Below are 23,461 nucleotides of genomic sequence, written 5' to 3'. Positions count from 1 at the left end.
TGTCTGATAACAACTCTAAATTTACTCCAGCTGCATGTTTGCTGTTTGGTCAAGAATAACTCTTTATAATATTTTCTACTAAAGCCCTTGTGCCTTTTTATATGTATTCTGTTCACTCATCCATCGACATAAATGGCTGAAGACAAGTTGCTTAGAGGGTTGCTTGTCAACAGCTCTGATCTATAAGTCAAGAAGTGCTGCAGCTAGGAATCCTGTGGGCTCCTGTTAAAAGATTATATACACCGTCTGAACCTCCTTGTATGAAACTTATACTGTCGAGGCTCCACATTATACCAAACGACCTAGACGTCATATTGGAGAAGAATATTTACAAAAAGTCTGCCCACTGTTACTGTAATTGTGGGTCCCAACCTTGTGAACTGTACATGTGGCTGGTGTGCATCCAAAACACACAAACCCACACACATACCAGAGCATGTGTCTCTCCCCTCGTCTTCACAAAACCAGCCAGTCAAAAAAATATTTCTTTGCTCCCACATGAACACATGATCATTACAGTTTGGTGAGATGGCTGCCTGACTAAGCGTTTTTTAGGGGCATGTCCTGACACTTTCTTATCGTCTCGTCTGCCAACTGTCTCTGCCTCGCACTTTGCAATTATGTGAACCCGCAGTGTTACGCACTCAGGCCTGGGTCGGGAACAGGGTATTAACTGGAAGCCCCCCACCTCTGCCCACTACTCCATTATGAGCTATAATTCGCCTGCAAAGGATCAGGGGCTCACCAGATCCCTATGTTATGCCAACTACAGGGACTGAACTAAATAATGCCCAAAGTCCTCAAACTGACTCGGTAATATACACCACGTTACAGTGTAAAGTTAGCTGAGATTATCTACCTGGAAATGTATTCAACTTTTTCTGGTACAGGATGGAAAAATCCTCTATTCCAGACTCTTAACACTGAATAACAAGAAAATAAATGACTATAATATGCAAGTTTAAAATGGCATTCATGACAAATCAAATGCATTTGATGAATAAATTACAATTCAGCTTTTATAGTTACAGAGTGTATAGAGCTTCTGCTCAATAATAAAACAAGTATGGCTGTCAAAGCCCTGAGTGTATTGAATCTAGCAAAGTTGTGTTTTATTGATGACAAATTCATATTTTCAGTTGTTAATGGAAGGTTTTTTCCCCTTCTGTTATAATAGAGGTTGACTTTTAAAAGCAAATAATCTGCATGAGCATCAGCCAAAGAAAAAGAAAAAAGCATTATGATTAAATTTACCTAGAGACCTGTCTCATATGACATCGTATAGCAAACAAATCAAAACTTTGTCAACATATAGAAGCCACAAACCAACTGGGAGAAAATAAACAGTATAGGGAAATGTTGTTAATAGTCATGCAACCTAAGACAGCCCACCTTTCTGTTGTAGTGTTTGCAATGTTGATTTAGGTAATTCCAATCCATTTCTTATTAATTCTTAGCTTTCATTGTATCTGTTAATGTGTACCTGACATTTGTAGTGATCATGTTGCCCCTTCAGCAGCAGCAGCCACTGAACTGTGTTGAGCTGTAGCCTATGAAACCGCTATAAAACCTAATATTACATCATTGTCAGCACCTGTTTTGCTTTGATGCATAATTCCAGTCTACAGTTACATTTTTTTAATTTTCAAGTAGAGCTATGGAAAGTTTCTTTACAGCTGCTGCAGGCGGTGCAATTTTAGATTTAAGTGAAGAGGATTAGGTGTTTCCCAAAAGGGATCCAAGTTTTCTGTTAAAAAAAAACAAAAAACAAAACAGTGCTGCTGAATTCCCTCTTCAGTGCCACGTGTGAGCTGCCATCTCCTTGCCAGTGTGAAGTCTTTGGCGAGCCCAGCTGTGCTCGAGGCGCTGCCAGCCACCAGCCTACAGCCCATTACGGAGAAGTGAGGAGCTGTGTGGATGACCAGTTGCCTTACAGAAAGTTGAAGTGATTGTTCCACTTTGCAAAAGGCTTTTTTTTTTGTTTGTTTTGTTTCTTGTTCTGAGGATTTCTATAAAGCTGCCAAAAGCTATTAAGGCACACACTAGTCTCCCTTATGCGATAACACATTTCTCCTGTACTGTTGTTGCTCAAAATTAAAATCTCAGGGAAATTTGTCACTGTCTGGAGAGGAGACCTCGGCTCTTCCGTCCTAAACCGACTACCTCCCTTTTTCAAATCAGCGGAGCCAACGCAGGGGCCAGGTTGCTGCTGAAATTGCTTTTTTATCCCCAAAATGCCTGGAAGGTTTTGTCAAAACCAGAAAAAGGGGTGGCAGTCTTGTCCTTATCTGTCTGGAAGTCAAAGCTGTGCCTCCTCCTGATGGAGGGGGAGACAGGTGTTCTACAGCACAAAGGACTTTTAGAGGTCGCAATTCACCTTGACCAAAGACGAGCAAACATGCACACATTTGTTACACTTTAACACGCACCTGCACAGCATAGATAATAAGTGCGAGACCCTCTATGTATGGCTTTGTTGGTTGTAATATTTCTAAATAAGTGTCTCATTTTATTATTCACAAGCATCTCCTCCATCCCCTCTGTCATAATCCCATCCAGCTGCGGCATTTAGGACGGTTTTCCGTTCCTCTTTCCACTCAATTCCACTGTAATACCGAGGACTCATAAGCCTGCACTGCTTCTTATTTCTTGCTCCTGTGTGACACACAATAGAAAATACTAATGCTGAATATGATAAGTTGCTTTCTATTTTTTTTGTATTTAATACCACCAGTATGCATGAATGCTGTTTTGATGGGGGAGGGAGAAATATGTAAGTAGGTCAAGACAGCATCTACTACTGTGTATTTTCTTTCTATGGGGGGTTTTTCTGACTGTGAGTGCTTGTTTCCCCACAGAGACCTGTGCAGTGAACAATGGCGGCTGTGATAGCACATGTCACGATTCAGTGACAGGAGTCCGCTGCAGCTGTCCCGTTGGCTTCACTCTGCAGCCCGATCGCAAGACCTGCAAAGGTACAGCAAGCATCACCATTCAAAGTGCAACTGTCCAGCTGTCACCACATTAAAAATCCCTCTCGTCGCGTTGCCAGCCACATTGGAGCTTATTTTTCTCGCTGTCTCTCACTCTGGAGCTCACAGGAATAGTTATCAAGCTATTTAAGATGTCCCCATCCTCCCTTTTAGCACCTTTATCCAATCTGCTGGGTGGATTGTCTCTTTAAACAACACTATTGTTGTGTTTTGCAACCCAGAAGTGCTCTTACAATGTCTGCATTCTTACCGGTGCCACCAATCTCACATGATTTTATTCTTTTTACAGCTGCATATTTTGAGAATGCCAGCATTTATTTTTTCTGACAGTTTTTCCACTGCATTACCATCATCCCTCCCTACTGAGTGTTGGCATGTAACATCCTCAACTCAAGCAGCCTGCATACTGTAGCAAGTTTTTTTCAAATATATATAATGTCTGATAAAGTAATTTCCTAACTTTACAGTAAAAATCTGAGTTATATTAGAAAACAAAGGCACTGTCGGAGAAAAGACAAACTTGGGAGACTATGAGGACAATCCGTGTTTCCAGAGAAGCTGGGATATAAATCCTTTTGCCTCCTACCTCTGGTGATGTTACATCAACAACTCTGATACAAGTACATTGGTTCACATTAGTTTGGTTTTGAGAGGAAAACAAACCCAGGCAGCTCTGGCACAAGAAGACAGGAGCCCGCTGCAGGCCAGGCACTTCTTAAGAACTGAGACAAAAGATGGGCTAAAGGAAACGATTATTATATCCTGTTTCGGATGCATTTATTTCAACCAGATGATGAAGACTCCCTCCAGAGATGGACGCCTCATTTGTGATGATTCAGAATTAATCAGAGCCGCTGCCAAACTTGCCGAAGCAAAGCGCCATCAAAAGCATGGATGAATGATATACCGATTGGATATTGCTTACAGAAATAAAGAACAGAGTAATCGGAGGGAGATGGACAATGGTGATTTAGAGGCCTGACTGCCAGGAGGCTTTAATGTGCGAGAGCTGCATCCCATTTCAGCCACAAACAAACTGATGTTAGCCTTAGTGACGGCCAGAAAAGAAATCCCTCAAGCTCATTTCTAGTCCCTGCAAGACTGTCATAACAGAACGACCAAACACATGATCATCCCACTTTGAATCGTTCTGCACTAAAAGCCTTGTTCTTCTATTTTCAGATTCAAAAAACATTCAAATAACTTTAAAATAAAGAAACAAAAAAGCACATATTGCAGTGTTTAGTAAAATTTTTCTCTTCTTGTACTTTTGTGATGTAATGGGTCATTTGATGATTTAACGATTTCTGTTTGCAGATATTGACGAGTGCCGTCTTAACAATGGGGGGTGTGATCATGTGTGTCGAAACACAGTGGGCAGCTTTGAGTGCAGCTGCAAGAAAGGCTACAAGCTGCTGACCAATGAGAGGACCTGTCAAGGTAGGTCACCTTTTTGACTCCCCTTTTCCACTTAGATAAAACTAGTGTTCCTGCTGTCTACAACATGCAAGCATATCATCAACTTTTCTTTTCTTATTGAAAGTGGATCGGATTGATTAGAGAGAATGTTAAACCACATATTACCTTCTAGGAGCCTGGATGAAAAGCCTTTTCTAGCCTGCAGAGAGGCCAAACCAGGCGTCTCTTGCTTGTTTCTTTCTTTCTATTCGGGGGTATTCGCCACCGCTCAGCGGGAGCTGGGAGGACTTGCTTCAGAACAAATAAAAAAGGGTTGTAATGGCCGATCACAGGTGTGGGGAATTAGAGCTCCAACTGGAAACCCTCTGGTTTTTGGATGAATCAAGCCACTCCAGAAACATCTGGTGAAAGAAGACAGACAGGCTGGGACTGCGGAGCTCAGCTCAGCCTCTGTCGGAGTGGAAAAACAGATGACATGCTATTTTTTAATTCTCTTTTCTTTATTGATGTGGTCAATCAATATCCAGCCTGGTACACATCAATGTCATGCAATGGCTTTATAAAATGCTGCACTGAATCACACAGTTCTTTACACAGTACACAAACATCTCATGTGGTCAGTGGAAATGCACACTGTCACTGTGCTTTGCAGCCACTTTCTCTTCACTACAAATCTATTTTCGGTGGGATGCCTTTCTCTCATTACTCGGAGTCAAACAATGCATGGTTTATTTTGACAAAATAACACAGATAACTGAGAAAATGTGGTCTGTGCATGTAGGAATGTAAATCACAGCCTGTTGTCTGTGGCAACATGCCTTAACTAACTCAGCCTTGTGCTGTTTGGGTGCACAGGGGCAGCTTTGGAACAGTGTTGTCCTTGTTTGGTGCTGGCTGTTTTGTCTGGAGAGAAGGACCGTGATAAAGCTCACCTCCTGTTGAGTAAGGTGTTGACAGGCACTCTCTCTCTATCTCTATCTCTCTCACTCTTTCTCACAACAACAACACACACACACACACACACACACACACACACACTCCACACTACTGAGTCACCTGTCTGCTCCTTATCCTCTCCTCACCTACACGATAGCCGGGCAAAGTTACAGCAGCATGCCTTCTTTAAAGATTTCTCCTCTGGCTATTGGGGCTTTTATAATAACAGATTAGACTTACTTTATATAGAGCTTTTGAAGAACTCAAACTCTTTTGTGTTAGTATGCACATCTGTCTTTAAAGGGCCACTCCTGGAATGTGTTATTGCCCTTCGATAAAGTTAAAGGACTCACTAGAGACAGATTTAAACAAATAGTTAATTAAGTATTAATCAAAATCAAAGCAGCAAAGGCTGTGATATCTAGACTTCAGTCCCTATATGTGGAAAGCTCCAAAACACTGGATCCTCACGTTTCCCATAACTCAATAGTGTCTTGTTTTACTTTGATTGAACAATGCTTTTACAAATAAGGCAGGGTAACCATGGATTTAAAGCTCATTTGCATGGATCTGAGTTAGACAATTTAACAAAAACAGCTTTTAGATTTTTAGATTGTATTGTTAATGGTTATTTATTTATTGATTAAATCCATAGTTTAATTTATGAGAACCTGTCTGCCTGATAAATACCCCCATCTTCTAAAAATGTTTAGTCTCAAAGCACAACTCGAGATGTCGCCTAATGACATCATTATGACATCATCAGGAAAAATCGCGTACTCTTACTTTTTTCTATTCTACATACTACATCTGACCATAATAAGAATTAAGTTAGCATGCAGTAGGCATACACTTGGGACATACTTTTACTTATTTATTTCATCATAAAATTGCGCCTTGATCTTGCCTCTTGCTTTTATATCCGTCGCATCCCCGTTAGTTTTCATATGGAGGCTCTGTCGATGTGACGTCACTCCCGGTGCGCACTGGATTGTGGATCAGAATCGGCCAAATAGGATGCTGTTTTCAAAACTAAAAATCTCGGACAGATGTAGTAGACATCCGAGTATTTCTAACCATGCTTAATCTGGCCACAAGAATCGGGACTTCCTAAATCTTTTTTCTACCAAACTAAATAATAGATAGTACGGGTATTGGAACGCAGCCCATAAGTCTGTTTTTCATAGGCTGATCCCATCATGCATCTCTTCTTATGGGCATAAATCCAGAGCTAGCAGCACTTTAGTCTTGTTAGTAAGTGCTTGTGCCTGGTGACGGGTGGTGGTGTTCAGTAACACTTAAGTAGACGCTTGCTGTCTCCCCCGAGGTGTTGAGATGTGTAAACTGAACTCTGGGGGTTATCTTGGTTTAAACAGTCATGGTGTTTCCCTGCTGTCAGTGGACCATGGCCCATACGTCAGGACGGGGCACGTCTGCTGAGCCCCCCTGTCAGCATTCCTGCACCTTCAACACCCTCCAAAGTCTCCAAAATCTCCTCTCCTGATCCATATGAGGGCACTCAGGGAGAGAGATTCTCATCACATTTAGTCCATGACGGAACATCTACGATATAGAGCTCTTATCTGCTCTGTAAAAACAATAGTGGCCTTTTTCTTAAGTTTCCATCAAGCTCATTCGCCACCCTATACATTTGCATTGAGCAATGGTGGAGGGTTAAAGTGATGAATTGAGTTCTTCTGACATCCAGATCAGTCCAGTGCAAAATGTCTGGGCAGATTGATGAAGAGTAGAAAGTCAAGGAATAATTGATGGAAACTCTTGATTTGTTATTTTTCCAGCGTGAGCCACTTCATCTTTCCATGGTCCCCTGCACGTACATCACCTCCTGATGTAGTCTCTCTCTCTCTCCTGCCCACCCACTGCATACTTCACCTTGGCTGCCTGGTAAATAAGGGTTGCAGGAGAGTCCCACATGTCTTTAGCTCATCTTACTCTGTAGCAAGGCACAACACAAACAACGGTATAATGATAAGTTGCAGATTGACTTCTGGCGTCACTTATTGCAACAACTCGGTTGCCACGCCTAGTTACCAGAGGGTTTTCAAGACGCTTCGCTTAAAAATGCTTTATATGTTCAAAACAATCACTTTTGCAATGCCTCATACAGCATTTGCACGCATCTGCCGCTGCTGTAATGAATGTCCCCCAGGCCATCAGAGCGGACAAACAGTGAATCAATAGAAGTGCTTACTTTTTACTTCTCCGTAAACCAGAGCATCAGGTCATGGAAGATGTTATTCTTTACATGTTTGTCCCATCTAGATAAATCAATCCACTTTTACAACAAAGAAATAGGTTTCAGTAGTCATATGTGCATCAGTAAAACTTTCTATCTTTTTTTTCTTTTTCACTTTTGAACATCAACCTGTGCTTCCCCTCAAAAGCCTCCGTGCTCTTTTGGAAACTAATCACTTAATAAGCTTTTAATCTCAGCACTTTGTCATCTTGTTGACGCTCAACATGCCTGCCAAGTTCTAACCTCAATGACTGTCTTCACTGTCTGAGTTCAGCTGTAGGATACTTGAAAGATGTTGCCGAGCGTGAATATGTGAATATGTTGTGAATATGTGAATCATTTTTGGGCAGTACGCTGTTTGAGGCCGCCACCATATTGTTGAGAGTGTGCGAGTTTAAATTTCACCCAGTCGCATTTGAACATGATGTAGTACAGATAGCATACAGCATTATTACCTTACGGTTAAAAGTAGTGGAATGAGTAGTAGTTTATTTTTCTTCTCTAGCTCAGTCTCTCCCTACCTGCACTGAAAGTCATCACCAGCTTTTGGCATACACTTTTCTGTGGCTGAGGCAACGTGCTAGTCCTGCTATCACACACCGGGAGTGACTCACACAGGTGCAGTTTGGCTGTGGGTGTAGCGTACCACCAACCTGGCTTGTTAAAAAAAAACAGTAATTACTGTCCTTGAAAAATAACTAAATTAAATAATATAATCAATTCATCAAAATCAGAAAGCATTTTTTTAAGCATCACAGTAGTTATGGATGTTGACAACTACGTCTCCACCAAAGAATGTGAGATTGTCTATGCCTATCTGCACCAAAAAAAAAAAAAGAAAAAGAAGTGCGATCAAATCATGTGCTGGTGCGCCCATCTCAGAAAGTTGGTGGCACCAGTGCGACAAGTGGAACATTTTTCTATGGAGCCCTGCAGACATTTATCAGTCTGTCTTTCGAGTCTCTTCAAGGCAAGCTATTATCTATCCATAGTCCTGTAATTGCTATACAAATACCTGCGTCATCTGTTTGATGGTGGCTGGCACTCCTTCACAACTCAGAGGAGTTTCAGATGTAGTGGATGAAAGCGCCATATTCCTGGGAAAATCCTGCAAAGTAAAATCTTCTCGCAAATTAGCCCTTGAGTACAATCCAAAAAAAGTTATAGTACATTCCCATTTTCTCCCAGCATGCCCTGCACAAGTTTGACACGGATTATTGCTGACATTAAAAGGAAATCTTGATCGTATGAAACCAAAATGTCATCCATCTCCAGTAGCTTGATGTATCAGTCCATATATGGTCTTTGAGCCTGTGACATTTAAGGGAGGTATTCGGATGCCTGTGTAAAAGAGCAGAAAAGCTCAAGAAGATAAGATGGAGGGGCTTTTGAGAGGCAAAAGGCTTTCAATGCTGATTGACAGGTGTGATGAGGCTGACGCAACCGTCTTCCCTATCTGCATCTGTCACATTTATCAAAATACTTCCATGGTTGTTGATTTTTTTAACTTATTTTTAAACACGTTTTTTTTTTTGTTAAATTATTTTCTCAAAGCAATTATTAATTTTAGACAACACTAATGTTTCTTAATAATTCTGTTGGATGCAACTGCCATCCCATAATCAACCTAGAACGCTTGGAGTGTCCCCCATAAGAGTATTCAACCACCACTGTCTCGACCAACAAGCGAGCACAACACTTTAACCTAAACCCAGCATCTTCAGATTGCCAAATTCTAAAGCACTTTTCCTCCAATAGGAAGATTACAGGGTTTCTAACAATACTGGGTCATGTAAGCCATGGTTAAGAGGAGAAAAGGGGAAAGTGATTGGCAGGTTCTATGTGGAGAGAAAAAACAGCCCCTGAGACCCAATTATAAGGTGAAGAACAGACTTTCTTTTGACTCCTGCTTTGTCTACTTGTTATTTTAAAAATACTTCTGAAAACTTACATTTCAGAGCATTGAAACGGAAAACTGGATGACTCCAGGAGGTCAACCACTATACCTAGAACCAAACAGAAGACATATTCTTTTCGAAAGACGTGATTTGACCCGTTTCAATCCATGGCAAACAATAACCACAATACAGCCTGGGAAAAAATCAAAACAGAACATTTGCCATGACAGGAGGATTTCAAAGCCGTTTTTTGTCATTTGTTGAACTGATTGATATTGAGTTTCTAACTGCCTATCTTTCTCTCTATACAGACATTGATGAGTGCTCTTTTGACCGCGCCTGCGACCACTTTTGTGTCAACTCTGCCGGCAGTTTCCAGTGCCTCTGTCATAAAGGCTACGTCCTCTACGGCCTGGCCCACTGTGGAGGTGAGCCAGCATGTCTCCTTGTCTCTTGATTTACAATGTCATTTTCCTGTCTTTCACTCTTTCTCTCCATCCCACACGTCCTCTTTTCAACCCACTATTAATTGCTCTTGTCAGGAAAGGCACAACTATACTTATAACAGCTCATCAATGGTAATTTAAATTTCCCCTGTCAGCTTACATACAGCTCTGAACAAAAGCCTGTGTAAATAAAAGTACCCTACCCGATTGTTTTAGCTGACAATTAAGCCCTTTTATATACTTTAGATAACTGCTTATTATTATTTCCAAAGCATGCTTTAGGCTTTTAATTTGGTTTCTTGCTTTTGAGCCGGTTGATAGTTTTTAGACATGCTGGTAGCAAAGCCTTAAGGATGGCAGTGTCGTCAGATGGTCGGTCCACCACTCTGGTCCAATTCTGATCTCCAGTGGGCCAATCGTGAAGACTTTAGCGATTATGATATTGATATTTCAGGCTGTGAGTGAATTGTATTTACTCTTGTATTGATTTCCATGAAAATGCAAACATTCATGTCCCCCTCAAGATGACTTGGTGTTCCATTTACTTTTCTTGCAGCACCACCATCTGGTCTGATTATCTGATACTTTGGTTGATTTTCCACAAACCTGAAAAGAATGCAACACCTTAAACTTTGCTGCTGAACTTGATGAATGCTACACCTACTAAATGTCAGCATGCTAGCGGATTGTCTTTTTGTTTGATTGTTAGAATGCTGATGTAAGTATTCATCTCAAAGCACAGCTATGCCCAAGTACAGCCTCACAAGGGGCTTTGACACCGGCAAGGCTCCATTCTCAGACCTCAGGCCGGACTGTTCAGACCTAAAATATATTGATTCGGAATCTGAAAAGTTGGTTCTCAGCTGGAAACAAATATAGCTGTTCTTTCTTGTGAACTGTGACATCATCAATGGGCGTGTGTTAGCTATGAAGTTGAGACAGAAGAAAGTCTACACATTTTTCACCGCAGGCTAAAAACACAACTCTTTCGACTGCACCTTGGCTATGAATATGATACTGGTAAAAACAAAAATTACACATAGGCCTACTTGCACTTTGTAGTATGGCTTATTTGAAGTTATTCTATTTACATGATTCTGCTCTTCTGAGTTTGGTTGTATGCATTACTTAATGTGGTTTAACAAATCTGATGGATTGTCTGTATCAAGCCAGTTGTCAGTCTCCTATAAGTTTCAAACTGAAATGAGCTGAAACAGGTTGCCGACTGCAAAGCAGGAAATCAGGCTAACAAACTGTGCTACAGTTGGAACTAATGTAAAGTGAAGAAAGTTTGTCCTGTAGTTAATGGACTACAACATTAATCCTTCAAAGTGGAGTATGACTATATCTGTCAAACATTAGCAGGTACTACTACTCAGTGTACTGCAGTGTGGAACTGATAGCAGAAAACAGCCGTAGGTGTCAGGAGGAGGTGTGTGCGGGTGCGCGTCAGATCTGCCTGGCAGGCAGTAAAAGGCCCCGCCACAGCACATCAGGGTGTTGCGGCTTCCCTTTGATGGAGTGTGTATCAGCAGTTAGAATCTGCTGCTGTCTCCAGTGCCTCGAGCCTCGCAGTAGTGGGAGAGAGAGACAGCATATGTACTCGGAAAAACATAGCTTCGCAGTGATTCGTTCTGTGTTTCTTCATCTGTAGTTTGACAGGCCTACTGATCGGAATATGTTGCAACAGAGTGTAGAATAGTGTAGAAAAGAAGTGATAGTAATGTGACTAGAGAGCGATGACGTGTAGATGTACTGTATGCGATCTTTAGGGTATGTACAAACAATGCAGTTATAAATATTTAAAAAATAAGGTTTTGTCCTTTTTTTCCCTCTGTGTCCTGTCTGTATCCCAACTGTCACTGGCTCATAAAAGTAGAATTGTATCTTTTGACAGTCTCTTACTATGCGAGTGCAACATGCTGGAGGTGGACAAAATAACAAGAACATCTAAAGATTATTACCATGCAATCCATCAAAGTGACCCAGTAATATAAATCACCCTTTTTAAAAAGCTCATAAAAACCTTAATTAAATCAGAGTCGGAGAGACGTCTGTAATGCTGCTGGATTGAATTATATTGTGAGTGAGGGGCTGCTTTTATTTCCGCCCTCCTCCTGTATGTATGGTTAGAATTACACAACCTGTATTTCAGAATGGGTCTTAAGAGGTTACATGGGATCCAGTCCACACATACTGTATAGGCTGCTGTATTAGCTGTCAGTACGGGCAATACAAAGCAGTAGAATTGGATTTGTAAAGCTTTTACTCACATGATGGACCGTGATTGGGCCGCAATGAGCTGCTGAGAGGGGAGAAGATGGTCAGGCCTAAATGACTCCCTCTCTGTGCCATTGTTGAGAGAGCCAGTGATGAATGATTTCCCCCTTCGCTTTTCATCGGCGCTGTCGGAACTGTGCGATAACCCCGGAGATTTACGGGCGCTCCGCTGTTGTACTTTCTCACTCCCGACCATAACCAAGGTTATGTTATTCCCCTGTGTGGTTTATCAAGCAACATATAGCTGCCAAACAATCCGGCGAGCTGTGTTCAGTGTTTAACAATAGACTCACCCTAAGCAAACCCAATTAGGTCGGTGACCTGTAGTCGTCGAGCATTGTGCCGAGGCCCTGTCAACATTCCTCCCTAAGTGAGAGTCTATCCAGCCATTCTCCTTACTCAGCTAGCAAAACAATCCACACTTATCTGGTAAGAAAAATATAGACACAGTTGTGACTAAAAACTTAGTGTTTTTGAGCGTACCTCATTTTGATCCAGCCAGCTTTGACCTCAGCAGAAAAGTTTTCATGTGGTACTGACAAATGTTCGTATACAAAGATGTAAGAAAGACAGTTAAGTCCCACAAAACCACAGAGTTTAAGTTGATATCTTAACAGTTAATTGGTAAAAAAAAATACAGTAAAAGCTTTCCAGATTGCGCTCAGGGATAGTTCCTCACAATGTGGTTGATGCCAATGACCACACAAAAAACCATTCAAATTCAAAGATGGCAATGTTTCCATGAACTCCCCATTCCATCCCGGAATTCCTCTCCATTACACACAGCCATTTTTGAGTCTAAATTTCAATTTGTCCTTTTTTGTTCTGTTCGTTTGGGTTCTCTTTTGCTCTTTGACTGATCTCTGTTCTCTTCTGTGAAAACGGACTCTGATCCGTACAAAGGTCGGGATACATCTTTCTGGTTTGATTTCAAGTGTAAGGGAGGGAACAGAAAAGTCAAAACAATAGTTGCTGGCAGATGAGCTCGGCTTCCATCAGACATTCATTAAAGTTCTTTGTCCTTTTTTTAAATTGAGTGCTTTGATGCGGAGGATAAGCAGCTCGTCCCTCGCAGCATTTCCAAGCATTGTGTTGATGAAGTCATCATCTTCTTCTTTAGGGAGTGAAAGAGGCACGCAGGGCAGGCAGCTCTTATTCTGGGTGAATAATTGAATGGGACAAGGAAGAGCATTTCATATCAGCAGGCCAGATCATCCATCACTGCCATTATCTCCGTCTTTCTCCCGGTGTCTACGCCGCTGTGTCCACAGACTGGGCTCGGCTAAACTCATTTTCTGTCTGGCGTCAATGGCCGCCTTGCATCTGGATCCCGGGTGCTTTTCAGTTGTTTTTTTTAAAACTCAGCATGTGTTTGAAAAGGTGATTATAATGTACTGCTCACCACAAGTCTTCCCCCCGCCGAAGAGCAATAGAAGTTTTGACCATGAAATTGAATGTGGCGACATCAAAAACCAGAAATCACTTCTGTTTACACGCCAACACATTAATCTTCCCAGAATGGGACTCGCTGACAGCATGAAGTCAACTGACCTCTCAGGAACTCCTCATTCACAGCTGTGCCTTTTGTTAATAGCAAAAAATTGACTCCAGATCTTTCTGGACTGACCACATTGTTTCAATCAAAATGATTTTCCTCCCCTTTGTATTTCTTTATGTTTTAAAGTCTTAACAATTAAACATGGTAGCTGTGTACAAATGTGTCCTTTTAGTGATACTTATGTGCACTATTTCTTTGCATGTTTCTTCACAGATATTGATGAATGCAGTATAAACCGTGGAGGTTGTAAGTACGGCTGCGTCAACACTCAGGGAGGCTACGAGTGTACCTGTCCACCGGGCTACAAGCTGCACTGGAACAGGAAAGACTGTGTTGGTACGCAGCAGCACTGCCCCCTAGTGGTTCATTTGCTGACACAATCAAAGCACACTTCATCGTACCAGTGCTTCTGTGATTTCTCCCACTCTTTCAGCTTTCTCTGTCAACCGTCTTTGAATCTGTGTTGGTTTTTTATTTTCCCTTCAGAGATAGTGAGATGTCCTGCTGGACTAGTGGCACCGAAGGCCACTCTGACCTGCAGCAAGTCGGGCAAAAAAGAGAGCTGCTCCCTAACCTGCGCCTCTAAGGCTCACTATCTGGCAGGTATGTCACCCACAGACATGGCGCAATCACAAAACATCAAACAGATTTCCGTTTTTTTGTAATTCAACATTGAATAATGTAACAGGTATGTTGATACTAAAAGAGGAAAATAAATATAATTCTAAAAAAAAAAAAACATTTTAAACTTTTTGTATATGTGTGCCCTTTGTGCAGAGTCGGACAACAGCTACTCAGTCAGCTGTGGTATCCCCCTCCTCAGAGGGAAGACCCCCTCCAGGTTCAACTCCAGCAGTCAGAGCTGCATAGGTTTGTTTCCTCTCTGCATTCCCATCATTAAACACATTACAGACAGCCTGTGTTTGCTGTGGCAGCAGTATGATGTTGTGGTGGGCTCTTAGTCACTGTGCTGTGTTTGTCTGTAGAGACTTTGGCCCCTCCAGTGAAGCAGACGGCTTCTTTCAAGATTAAAAACGCCAAATGTCACCTGCACCCGAAGCTGACCGGCAGGACGGAGGACAGAGGACGGACGCTTGGACCAGGTCAGTCTTAATCTGGGTGTGCTGCCGTGTAAATAAGTTGTTATTCATAAACATACAAAGAGTAATATGCCATAACTGAGAGATATTGAATTATTTTTCTTTTTCCTCTTTTCTTTTTCTGTCTGACATTTATTAGTATTGTGAGGATTGGCCGTTGTTCTTTGTATTTAGATTGACATTTGGGGTTTTTAGACAGTTTGAAGAATGGGCTTTTTTGTGTCTGAAAAAAACAATTAGCTGATTTATCAAGAAAAATTATGTGCAGATAAATTAGTAATACAAAAAAAAATGTTATTTGCAGCCTGAACATAACTACCAATGATCCCCCTGCTACCCGTTGACTCATATATTCCTCGAAAATGATAGATCTTACTGTACCTCTCATACATCGATCAAAATGAATCGTTTTTAATGTCTGATCTGGGAGTCCTGATCCATCTCATACAGTATATTTCCTCCCATGTTGTCCACAGGAGGCGGGCAGCCCTGCAGCAACTGCCTGGTGACGTTTGTAAACCTCAAATGTGATTCGTCTAAGAAAACTAAAGGGCGGCGAGCGCGCAACCCCTCCAACAAAGAGGTGACGCGCATTACTCTGGAGCTGGAGGCCGAGGTCAAGGCTGGAGACACTACAGGTCAGTCTCCTCATTGAAAACAACACCCAGATTCACCCAACTTTATTATTATTTTGTGGGCTTGGCGCAAAAGGGGCGTAAGCGACATTTTCAGAATTTTAAATTACAGAAAAAAATTACTTTTTTATTGATTGTAATTATTTAATAAAAAACAGCGTATGAAAGCAATCTCTATCTCTATTTTTGTAAAGATTAGGCTTCAAGGAATTCATATTTATAGAAAAAAAAGGAAAAAATAATGACTAAAATAAAGTGTTACCATATTTTCTCCTTAATCATATTCTCCAAACATATTTGATAACACTTGTTCTGTACTATAAATGTTGGTCTTTTCTGCAATTCCTCCGTATGTTGGCTCTTTTACCCTATTTATAATGCACTTCACTAACACTTACGCCTTTTGTGATCAGTGCACTTACGCCTATTTTGCCCCAAACTCAATTGATGGTTTAAGCCTTAATTTCAAAAAGTAATATGTATAGTGATGTTATTATTTTACCATGTGATAGAACTAATCAATACCTTTTTAAAATGATATATAAAACTCGACTTAACTCAACGTCATTGAAAATGAGGGTCACCCCTCAATTGGTCTCTCGAGGATAAATAAAAGTTAAATGAAATTAAAAAAAAAAAAAAAGGAATTTGCACCAAATATATAGGGGAAGGTGGGGTGATTTGTGCAACTTTTTACTCAAAGTGATTTTAAAGTGAGGCCTTGACAGTTATGTCTCCAACTCAAATATGTACATATATTTCAGGATGTTGTGCATCCCTGGCAATAAAAACTTTGGATCTGGAATAAACTGTTTAAGAAATATAGCTTTCGGAAAGCTATATTTCCACTACGTGGGGTGATTTGTGCGTCATTGTGTCACAATGACAAAGTCACCATCATCATCTTTCTGGCCATCTGAACTCTCATCAGTGGTGTCGTTAAGTGGAATTGAGATGTCACTCTCTTCTGAGCTACTGTAGACAATCACTTTCTTTTGGTGACCAGCGTATACAGCCATGCCACTGGCACAACTCTCAGAAATGTACTTTGCACTAGTTGCTCCGTGCTTGTGGAACCAACTGCCACCTGACAAATGTGATTCCCCCTACATTTCTGCCTTTAAATCAAGGCTCAAAACCCATATGTACACCCTGGTGTTTCCTCCCCATTAACCTCTGCACTACTTACTTACCTCTGCACTACTATCTGTGTTTATGTGGATGTATGGGCTTTACGTCTTTTATTTTGGTTATTGTTATTTTACCTTCATTGTTTACCTACTGAATGCACTATGTACAGCACTTTGGACAGTGCAAACTGTCATAAATGTGCTTTTATAAATACATTTTACTTACTTACTTACTTATAACTCACCCAGGCCCTTGCGCACAAATCACCCCATCCCCAGAATTTTGGATAATAGGCATGATGCAGCAATTTAGGGTTGACATTGTGCTAACTATATAGACTCAAAGTGTAGCATACCAAAGCACTAAAACATGTGTCAAATGTTTTCAAACGTGTCTATAATTGTTCAGACACAATAATCAAAAAACCTTGATCATGGAAATTTTACTTTGAAAGGCAAAACACAGTTTTTTGAGCTTAAATGTGCTTATATCTTATTCCTTGTGTCTCCCTTCTTTACAGGATGAGTCAAATGGATGGCTCTTCTTAAATATGTGGTCACATTTCCAATTTCTTCCACGGTTTTCTAGAAACAAGGGGTTTTGCAACTTCCAAAATGCACAAATCACCCCACCTTCCCCTATAACTTATGTTTCTTTTGTTCCAAAACCTCGATTTGTTATGTAAATGTTTTTACAACACCCGGTAATGGCTAATATTTTACTATTAAATCTTAAAATATAAATCACAGTGTGTTGTATTCACCCAATAAACAGGGAGTTGTAATCTCAGCTGCTTGAGGCAGCGCATGGAGAAGCAGGTCAAGACGTATATCAAGGCTCTGAAGAAGTCCATCAACCAGGAGCGCTTCCTGATCAGAGTGGCTGGCTTGGAATACGAGGTGGCTCAGAAACTCCCTCAGGCCGTTTCCAACCAGGAGAACTGTGGGCCGGGCTGGGAGAGGGACAGGGACCGATGTGGTAAGACCCCAGAGCTGGACCAGGAGTCTTATATGAGCTGGTTTTACTTTGATGTCCTAAATCTACTAGATTTGAGAACTGTAAAAGCAATGGCAGACTATTACTATTATGGTTTAGGAAGTGATGGTGTTGTCCTGGACTGCATAATAGTGAGATATGTTTTCTAATAATCTGCTCCTCTCCTGTATTTCAATAGGGAGAAGCACATTTTTTTAACTCAAATTTCGACACCTCTTTTTTATAGAACTGAAAATTACACATTTCCATGTAAACGACATGTCTGGCCCTTAGTGTGATTATCATGTCGTAGAGTGGCCCTTTGTGAAAATGAGTTTGACACCCTTGCTTTAGATTGTACAGGTATAACTAGTAAGGTGGCCATTGTATATCTGTTTATTCGAGTTCACTTGATCAAGTGCATCAACCAAATAATTTGAGAAAACAAGAGTTCAATGTTTGCATTTACATAAAGATATATTTGTTGATTAATTGATTAAAGTAGTATGTGTGTGCCGTCTCTGACCGGAGCCGTTTGTGGATGTTCTCTCAGTCAGATGCTTGCCTGGGTCTTACTACCACGGTGAGCAGGAGCGTTGCGTTCAGTGTCCACCGGGAACGTTCCAGGAGAAGGAGGGACAGCTGGCCTGTGACCTCTGCCCTGGAAGTGACGGCCATGGGCCTGTTGGGGCGCGCAACATCTCCAGCTGTGCAGGTAGGTTACAATCCCATGGACCATGTTAAACATGTGCTGATTCCTGTGACGTGTCCTTAATTAACCTTCTGAAAAAATCCCATCCAGGCCAGTGTTCAACGGGTTACTTCTCCAACGATGGCTTCAAACCTTGTCAGCCGTGCCCTACAGGAGCCTACCAGACAGATTTGGGTAGGACCCTGTGCTTCCCCTGTGGTGGGGGGCTAAGCACCAAGCGGGAAGGTGCAAGCTCCTTCCATGATTGTGAAGTTAAAGGTGAGCTTGTGCTATTTTTTATTTTTTTTAAAGCTACACTTCGTAACTTCTTTCGCCCCCCATGACTTTTTAAAACAGCACTGTCGATACCTACATTAGGTAAGCCTTCTCTGATCGCGCATTGATTTTATACCTTCTGCTGTACGCCGGGGTTTTTTCCTAGCAGCAGAATCAACAACTGAAACATTTCTTGGGTGTTTCTTGAAATTTTTTCTGAGCTCCTGCGCCAGTTTCGGTGGGTGACACGACACCACTTTTTAAACGCTGCCATACTGAGAAATACAGAGAGAGTTTTTGTTGAGCTGATGGGCTTAATCAACTTTGTGTCAACTCATTTGGCGAAGGCTGGAATGTAACCAACATTCATAGATATGAAAAAGTTACACACCATAGCTTTAAAAAGCCAAATATATACATAAAATGCACTCCAATATTATGCAAAACCTTCCCCACTTAACTTGACCCTTCTTTTCCACGCTGTAGTTCAGTGTTCTCCAGGTCATTACTACAACACCACCGTACACAGGTGCATCCGCTGCCCGGTGGGGACCTATCAGACAGAGTTTAGACAGAACTACTGTATCACATGCCCCGGGAACACCACCTCTGATTTCGATGGTGCAACAAGTGTCTCGCAGTGCAAGAGTGAGTACGAAAATTACTGTTTTTGTGTTTGCAGATTTCCCAATCATGAGCCGGAAAACTAATCTCTTTTGTTTGTGTGCGTCTAGACAGGCAATGTGGCGGCGAGATGGGCGAATTCATGGGTTACATTGAGTCACCCAACTATCCCGGTAATTATCCTGCTAATGTGGAGTGCATTTGGAACATCAACCCGCCCAGCAAGCGCAAGATCCTTATTGTGGTGCCGGAGATTTTCCTGCCGTCAGAGGACGAGTGTGGCGACGTGCTGGTTATGAGGAAGAACTGTGAGTGTTGCTCTATCTGGTTTAAGTGGAGTTGAGTGTATATTATGTAAATATACAAGCACCATACAAGGGAGCAAAAGAAAACCTGGTTTATGACCATTGTCCTTTCTGTGCCCCTGCTAGGGTCAGCCACATCCATCACCACCTACGAGACGTGTCAGACGTATGAGCGGCCCATCGCCTTCACAGCTCGCTCCAGACGTCTCTGGATTAACTTTAAGTCCAATGAGGCAAACAGCGCCAGGGGCTTTCAGATCCCCTATGTTACTTATGATGGTGAGTACTGTATTGTGCTCCTTAATCACACACACCATTTCATATGTTTTTTATGATGCTAACATACAACTATAGCCCGACTTATACTGGACACAGAGATGGCAATTTTAAAATCTCCAATGATGATATCCTTATATTGTCCAGTTACCTTTTTTCTCATAAATCTTTTTTTATGAAGAACCCTAAAATTAGTTTTGTTAGTATTTATTTATAAAGCTACTTACAAAGGGCTTCACAAAAGACATAAAACCATCAGATGGGAAGTGCAAAATACATGTAGAATATTGCCCAAACTGCAGATGCCTGTGTATATTATTTCACCACCTTAGCAGTTTTAGACACACATGGCCTGTTCTCAGCCTTTCATGAGGTGACTGGTAGTAACTGTACCTCGTGTCGTTTCTATAAATCCAGAGGACTATGAACAGCTGGTAGAGGACATAGTGCGAGATGGAAGACTCTACGCCTCTGAAAACCATCAAGAAATCCTCAAGGTGAGCAGTTGGATTATTCTCACGTGTTTATTTTCTGGCTTCATTTATTTAAAACTACATTAGGGTCACGTGGGAGAGGTGATTTAGTGAAGCAATAAACTGCACATCAGCAGTATTGATGGGCTAAACCATGATGTCGTTAACACACACTGAAAAGATTTGTTTTTGTCGTCATATTGCTGGTGAGTCATTTTATTATTCCAGCATTGCGTGAAAAGTTTCAAATGTTATTCAAACTAAATCAGTTCACACCTGTATGTTCTTCCCCCGGCAGGATAAAAAACTGATTAAGACTCTTTTTGACGTGCTGGCTCACCCAAACAACTACTTTAAGTACACCACTCGGGAGTCCAACGAGATGCTTCCCCGCTCCTTCATACGCCTCATAAGCAGCAAAGTCTCAGCTTTCCTGAGACCTTACAAGTAAAAGCTCCCACAGCGGCTCAAGCACCGGATCGTGACATCGACATCACCACCACCCTGTTTCCCCCGGCAACTCGTAACTCTCACTGGACTTAAAAAAAAACACAAAACATACCAGTATGTTTACCCTATTATTTTCCATAGGCTTTGACAATAAACACTATGCAGACCTGAGAAATACTGAAAAAAAAAATCATTTGTGTTTTAGGTTTTGTGTCGGTTCCCTCTCAGCGCAGGTCTGCAAATCGCGAGCAGTTCAGTGGGGATGATGTGGAGTATGTGAGTGGGTCTGGTTTCTGTTGTGTTGTGCAATGAAACCATCAACAACAAACGATAGAAAAGGCCTATTTTCAGACAGTAGGAGTGACTTGTGTGCGCGGTTTGAGCTTGATAGAGCTTGCTATTGTGTTTGCTTAAATGAGCGTTCTAAGCTCTGACTCCTACCATTAAGTGTGACTGTAAGTGTTGTGTGAGTGTTGTCTAACCCTGGTTCCATCTTCAGTGTCTGTGTGCTGTCCTCCAGGAGGGAGCGGTTGTTGTTAGGCTCATGTCACAGCTGCGTTCCACGTCATTCAAAGCCTTACTATATTTGAGCTCTTAGAGCAGTTTCCAAGGGTTTTACTGTTAAAACAGTTCATCTATGTTTTGTTTGTTTTTTTTCGTTTGAGACTGTACCGACTTTTTCCAACCTCAAGATAACCTTTTTTGCTTTTTATTTTTTATTTGAAGATTCAACTGAAAGCAAATACAAAAACAAGGCAGTTTATCATTCCGGGAACATAGTGGACATTTGGGAGATAAATAACAAACTAATAATTGTGAGAACCGCAGAAATGAGATAATGTGATGTCTAGTGGAACATGTCTCTGAGAGAGAGAGAGAGAGATAGAAAGAAATGTCTTTGAGGAACATTATGTTTGCTGCTTTTAAAATGGTCACTTTAATTCTTCAATCTCATATTGTCTTTCTCTATTCACTAATAGTCTGTAGGTTTAAAACAAAAGGAAGCTCCACACCTGAAATACTTTAGTTCTTACACACAGTTAAGTTGATTAATCTCACAAATCGCCTGTTCGTGGACTACCATTTTTATTTTAATTTTTTAATATTTCAATCTTGTAAATAATGAAAATAAAAATTAGACGAGGGTTGAATTTCTTTGATCCTAATTATTCGTACGCAGGACTCCCCCTTAAAATCACTTTCGGCCCACCCGTCTCCAATCCAAAGAAAGCCCCCACCCCAGCCCTTTTCAAACACACCGCCCACATAACGTTCTGTCCCAATGAAGACAGCTCTTCCAAAGACTGCCCCATGGAAAAAAAGGGCGTGTCACTTTTTTTTCCTGTGCACTAAATTCCAAACACGTCATCCTACCTTTTGTAGTACAAAGTGCAATGAATGAAAATAACACACCTTAAATTTAGGTTACACCATTTTGTGACACTACCCCTCCCCCCTCCCCACCCCCCAAACAAAGCTTGTGAAATGTGTTTTTAGGCTGCTCTTGTCGACTCATTGTATTATATATTTATCCGTCATTATGGGCTGAAGGTGATTCTCCTAATTAGAGAAATGCTAAGAAAGTCTGTTAAAGATAAAATAAAAACTATTATTAGTATTGTGTGTAAAAAAAAAATTCGGGTTGATTTTAAAAACAGAGCCAAAACAGGGTAAAATGAGTTTCGTAAAAACCTAAGCAACCTTTACTTCACCCTAGGATAAAATAGTGGAGGGAATAGTTTGACAGAAGTATTCGCTTTTTCGCCCTCTGGCCGAGTCTAAGATGTTGACGCCACTCGTGTTTTTACTTTGAAAAAACAAAGTCTTCACTTTGTTTCCTAGCAATCTCACCAGTGACAACAGGAATGACTCTTTCAGAAAGAAAGTGAATACATATTTCTCAAAGTAAAGTGAATATATAAGTGATATCACCACCACCACTGCAGTCAGTATAATAATATTCCCAACCCCTAAACCTGTACATTCATCCCTCCTAAAATAAAATGAACTTGACATAGAATTCATTTTTTCAGGGCAGTATGATTTGTCCCCAGTCATGTAAATAGAAATAAGGGAAATGATACACTTTGTATAGTGCGTTAAATGGTATTTTTAAATACCCAAACCCTAGGATGACACAAAAGGGATTTCCACCAAGTTGTCAAACTTGATGCTGGGCCAAGCCATGGAGAACTCATGTCTGTTTGAAATGAATAACTTCAGTCAGATTATGTTCATCTGGTTTCCAATATGTCCATGTACGCTCAATCTGCCCACAAAAATCCCCCCCACGCCCCCTCCCAACAGAATCAGCTTCTTCTCCTGCGACCCGATACTTTTGTTTTTTATTGTTGCCTTTTATGGAGAGTTTGCTATGATGTATCATAGAGTTGATAATGATATTTGCACTTGAATTGTAATTGCTCATGTAAAAAAAAAAATAATGTCTGGATTTTGTATTGTCTTTTTAAAAATGAATGGAATTGGTGTTCTTATTTTCTTGTAGCTTTGTTTGTTCATGAAATGCTCACTCACCGTTTAGTCTATAGAGATGATACACATAACATTATCAACTGTTAAAAAAAGGAAAATATAAAAAAAAAAATCTATGTACAAAAAATGGTGAATGAAACAAGTTTGTACTTGTTACTGCCCAGAACACTTACCGAAATAAACATACTGTACTTCAGCTTCATTTCAAACATTTTAATGTCTGTATAATGAATTTATACGAGTTC

General features: G+C 41.0%; 1 protein-coding gene across 2 annotated transcripts in view; it reads left to right on the top strand.

The window, feature by feature from the left end:
- scube3 (signal peptide, CUB domain, EGF-like 3) overlaps nucleotides 1–23,427 on the top strand; it is a 73,842-nt gene extending 50,415 nt beyond the window's left edge. For both annotated transcript variants that reach the window (XM_080031071.1, XM_080031070.1), the window contains 16 exons: nucleotides 2,859–2,975; nucleotides 4,311–4,433; nucleotides 9,815–9,931; nucleotides 14,001–14,123; nucleotides 14,274–14,390; nucleotides 14,565–14,657; nucleotides 14,774–14,890; nucleotides 15,364–15,525; nucleotides 17,428–17,631; nucleotides 18,182–18,343; nucleotides 18,431–18,598; nucleotides 19,082–19,243; nucleotides 19,330–19,527; nucleotides 19,651–19,803; nucleotides 20,218–20,297; nucleotides 20,572–23,427. In XM_080031071.1, coding sequence (XP_079887197.1) covers nucleotides 2,859–2,975; nucleotides 4,311–4,433; nucleotides 9,815–9,931; nucleotides 14,001–14,123; nucleotides 14,274–14,390; nucleotides 14,565–14,657; nucleotides 14,774–14,890; nucleotides 15,364–15,525; nucleotides 17,428–17,631; nucleotides 18,182–18,343; nucleotides 18,431–18,598; nucleotides 19,082–19,243; nucleotides 19,330–19,527; nucleotides 19,651–19,803; nucleotides 20,218–20,297; nucleotides 20,572–20,724 — 2,249 coding nt within the window. In that variant the 3' untranslated portion in view covers nucleotides 20,725–23,427. The remainder of the gene's footprint in view (nucleotides 1–2,858; nucleotides 2,976–4,310; nucleotides 4,434–9,814; nucleotides 9,932–14,000; nucleotides 14,124–14,273; nucleotides 14,391–14,564; nucleotides 14,658–14,773; nucleotides 14,891–15,363; nucleotides 15,526–17,427; nucleotides 17,632–18,181; nucleotides 18,344–18,430; nucleotides 18,599–19,081; nucleotides 19,244–19,329; nucleotides 19,528–19,650; nucleotides 19,804–20,217; nucleotides 20,298–20,571) is intronic.
- Nucleotides 23,428–23,461: the final 34 nt, after the last annotated feature.

This window comes from Ammodytes marinus (assembly GCF_949987685.1).
Source record: "Ammodytes marinus genome assembly, chromosome: 7".
NCBI classification, from domain to species: domain Eukaryota; kingdom Metazoa; phylum Chordata; class Actinopteri; order Uranoscopiformes; family Ammodytidae; genus Ammodytes; species Ammodytes marinus.
This window is presented reverse-complemented; position numbering and strand designations above follow the sequence as displayed.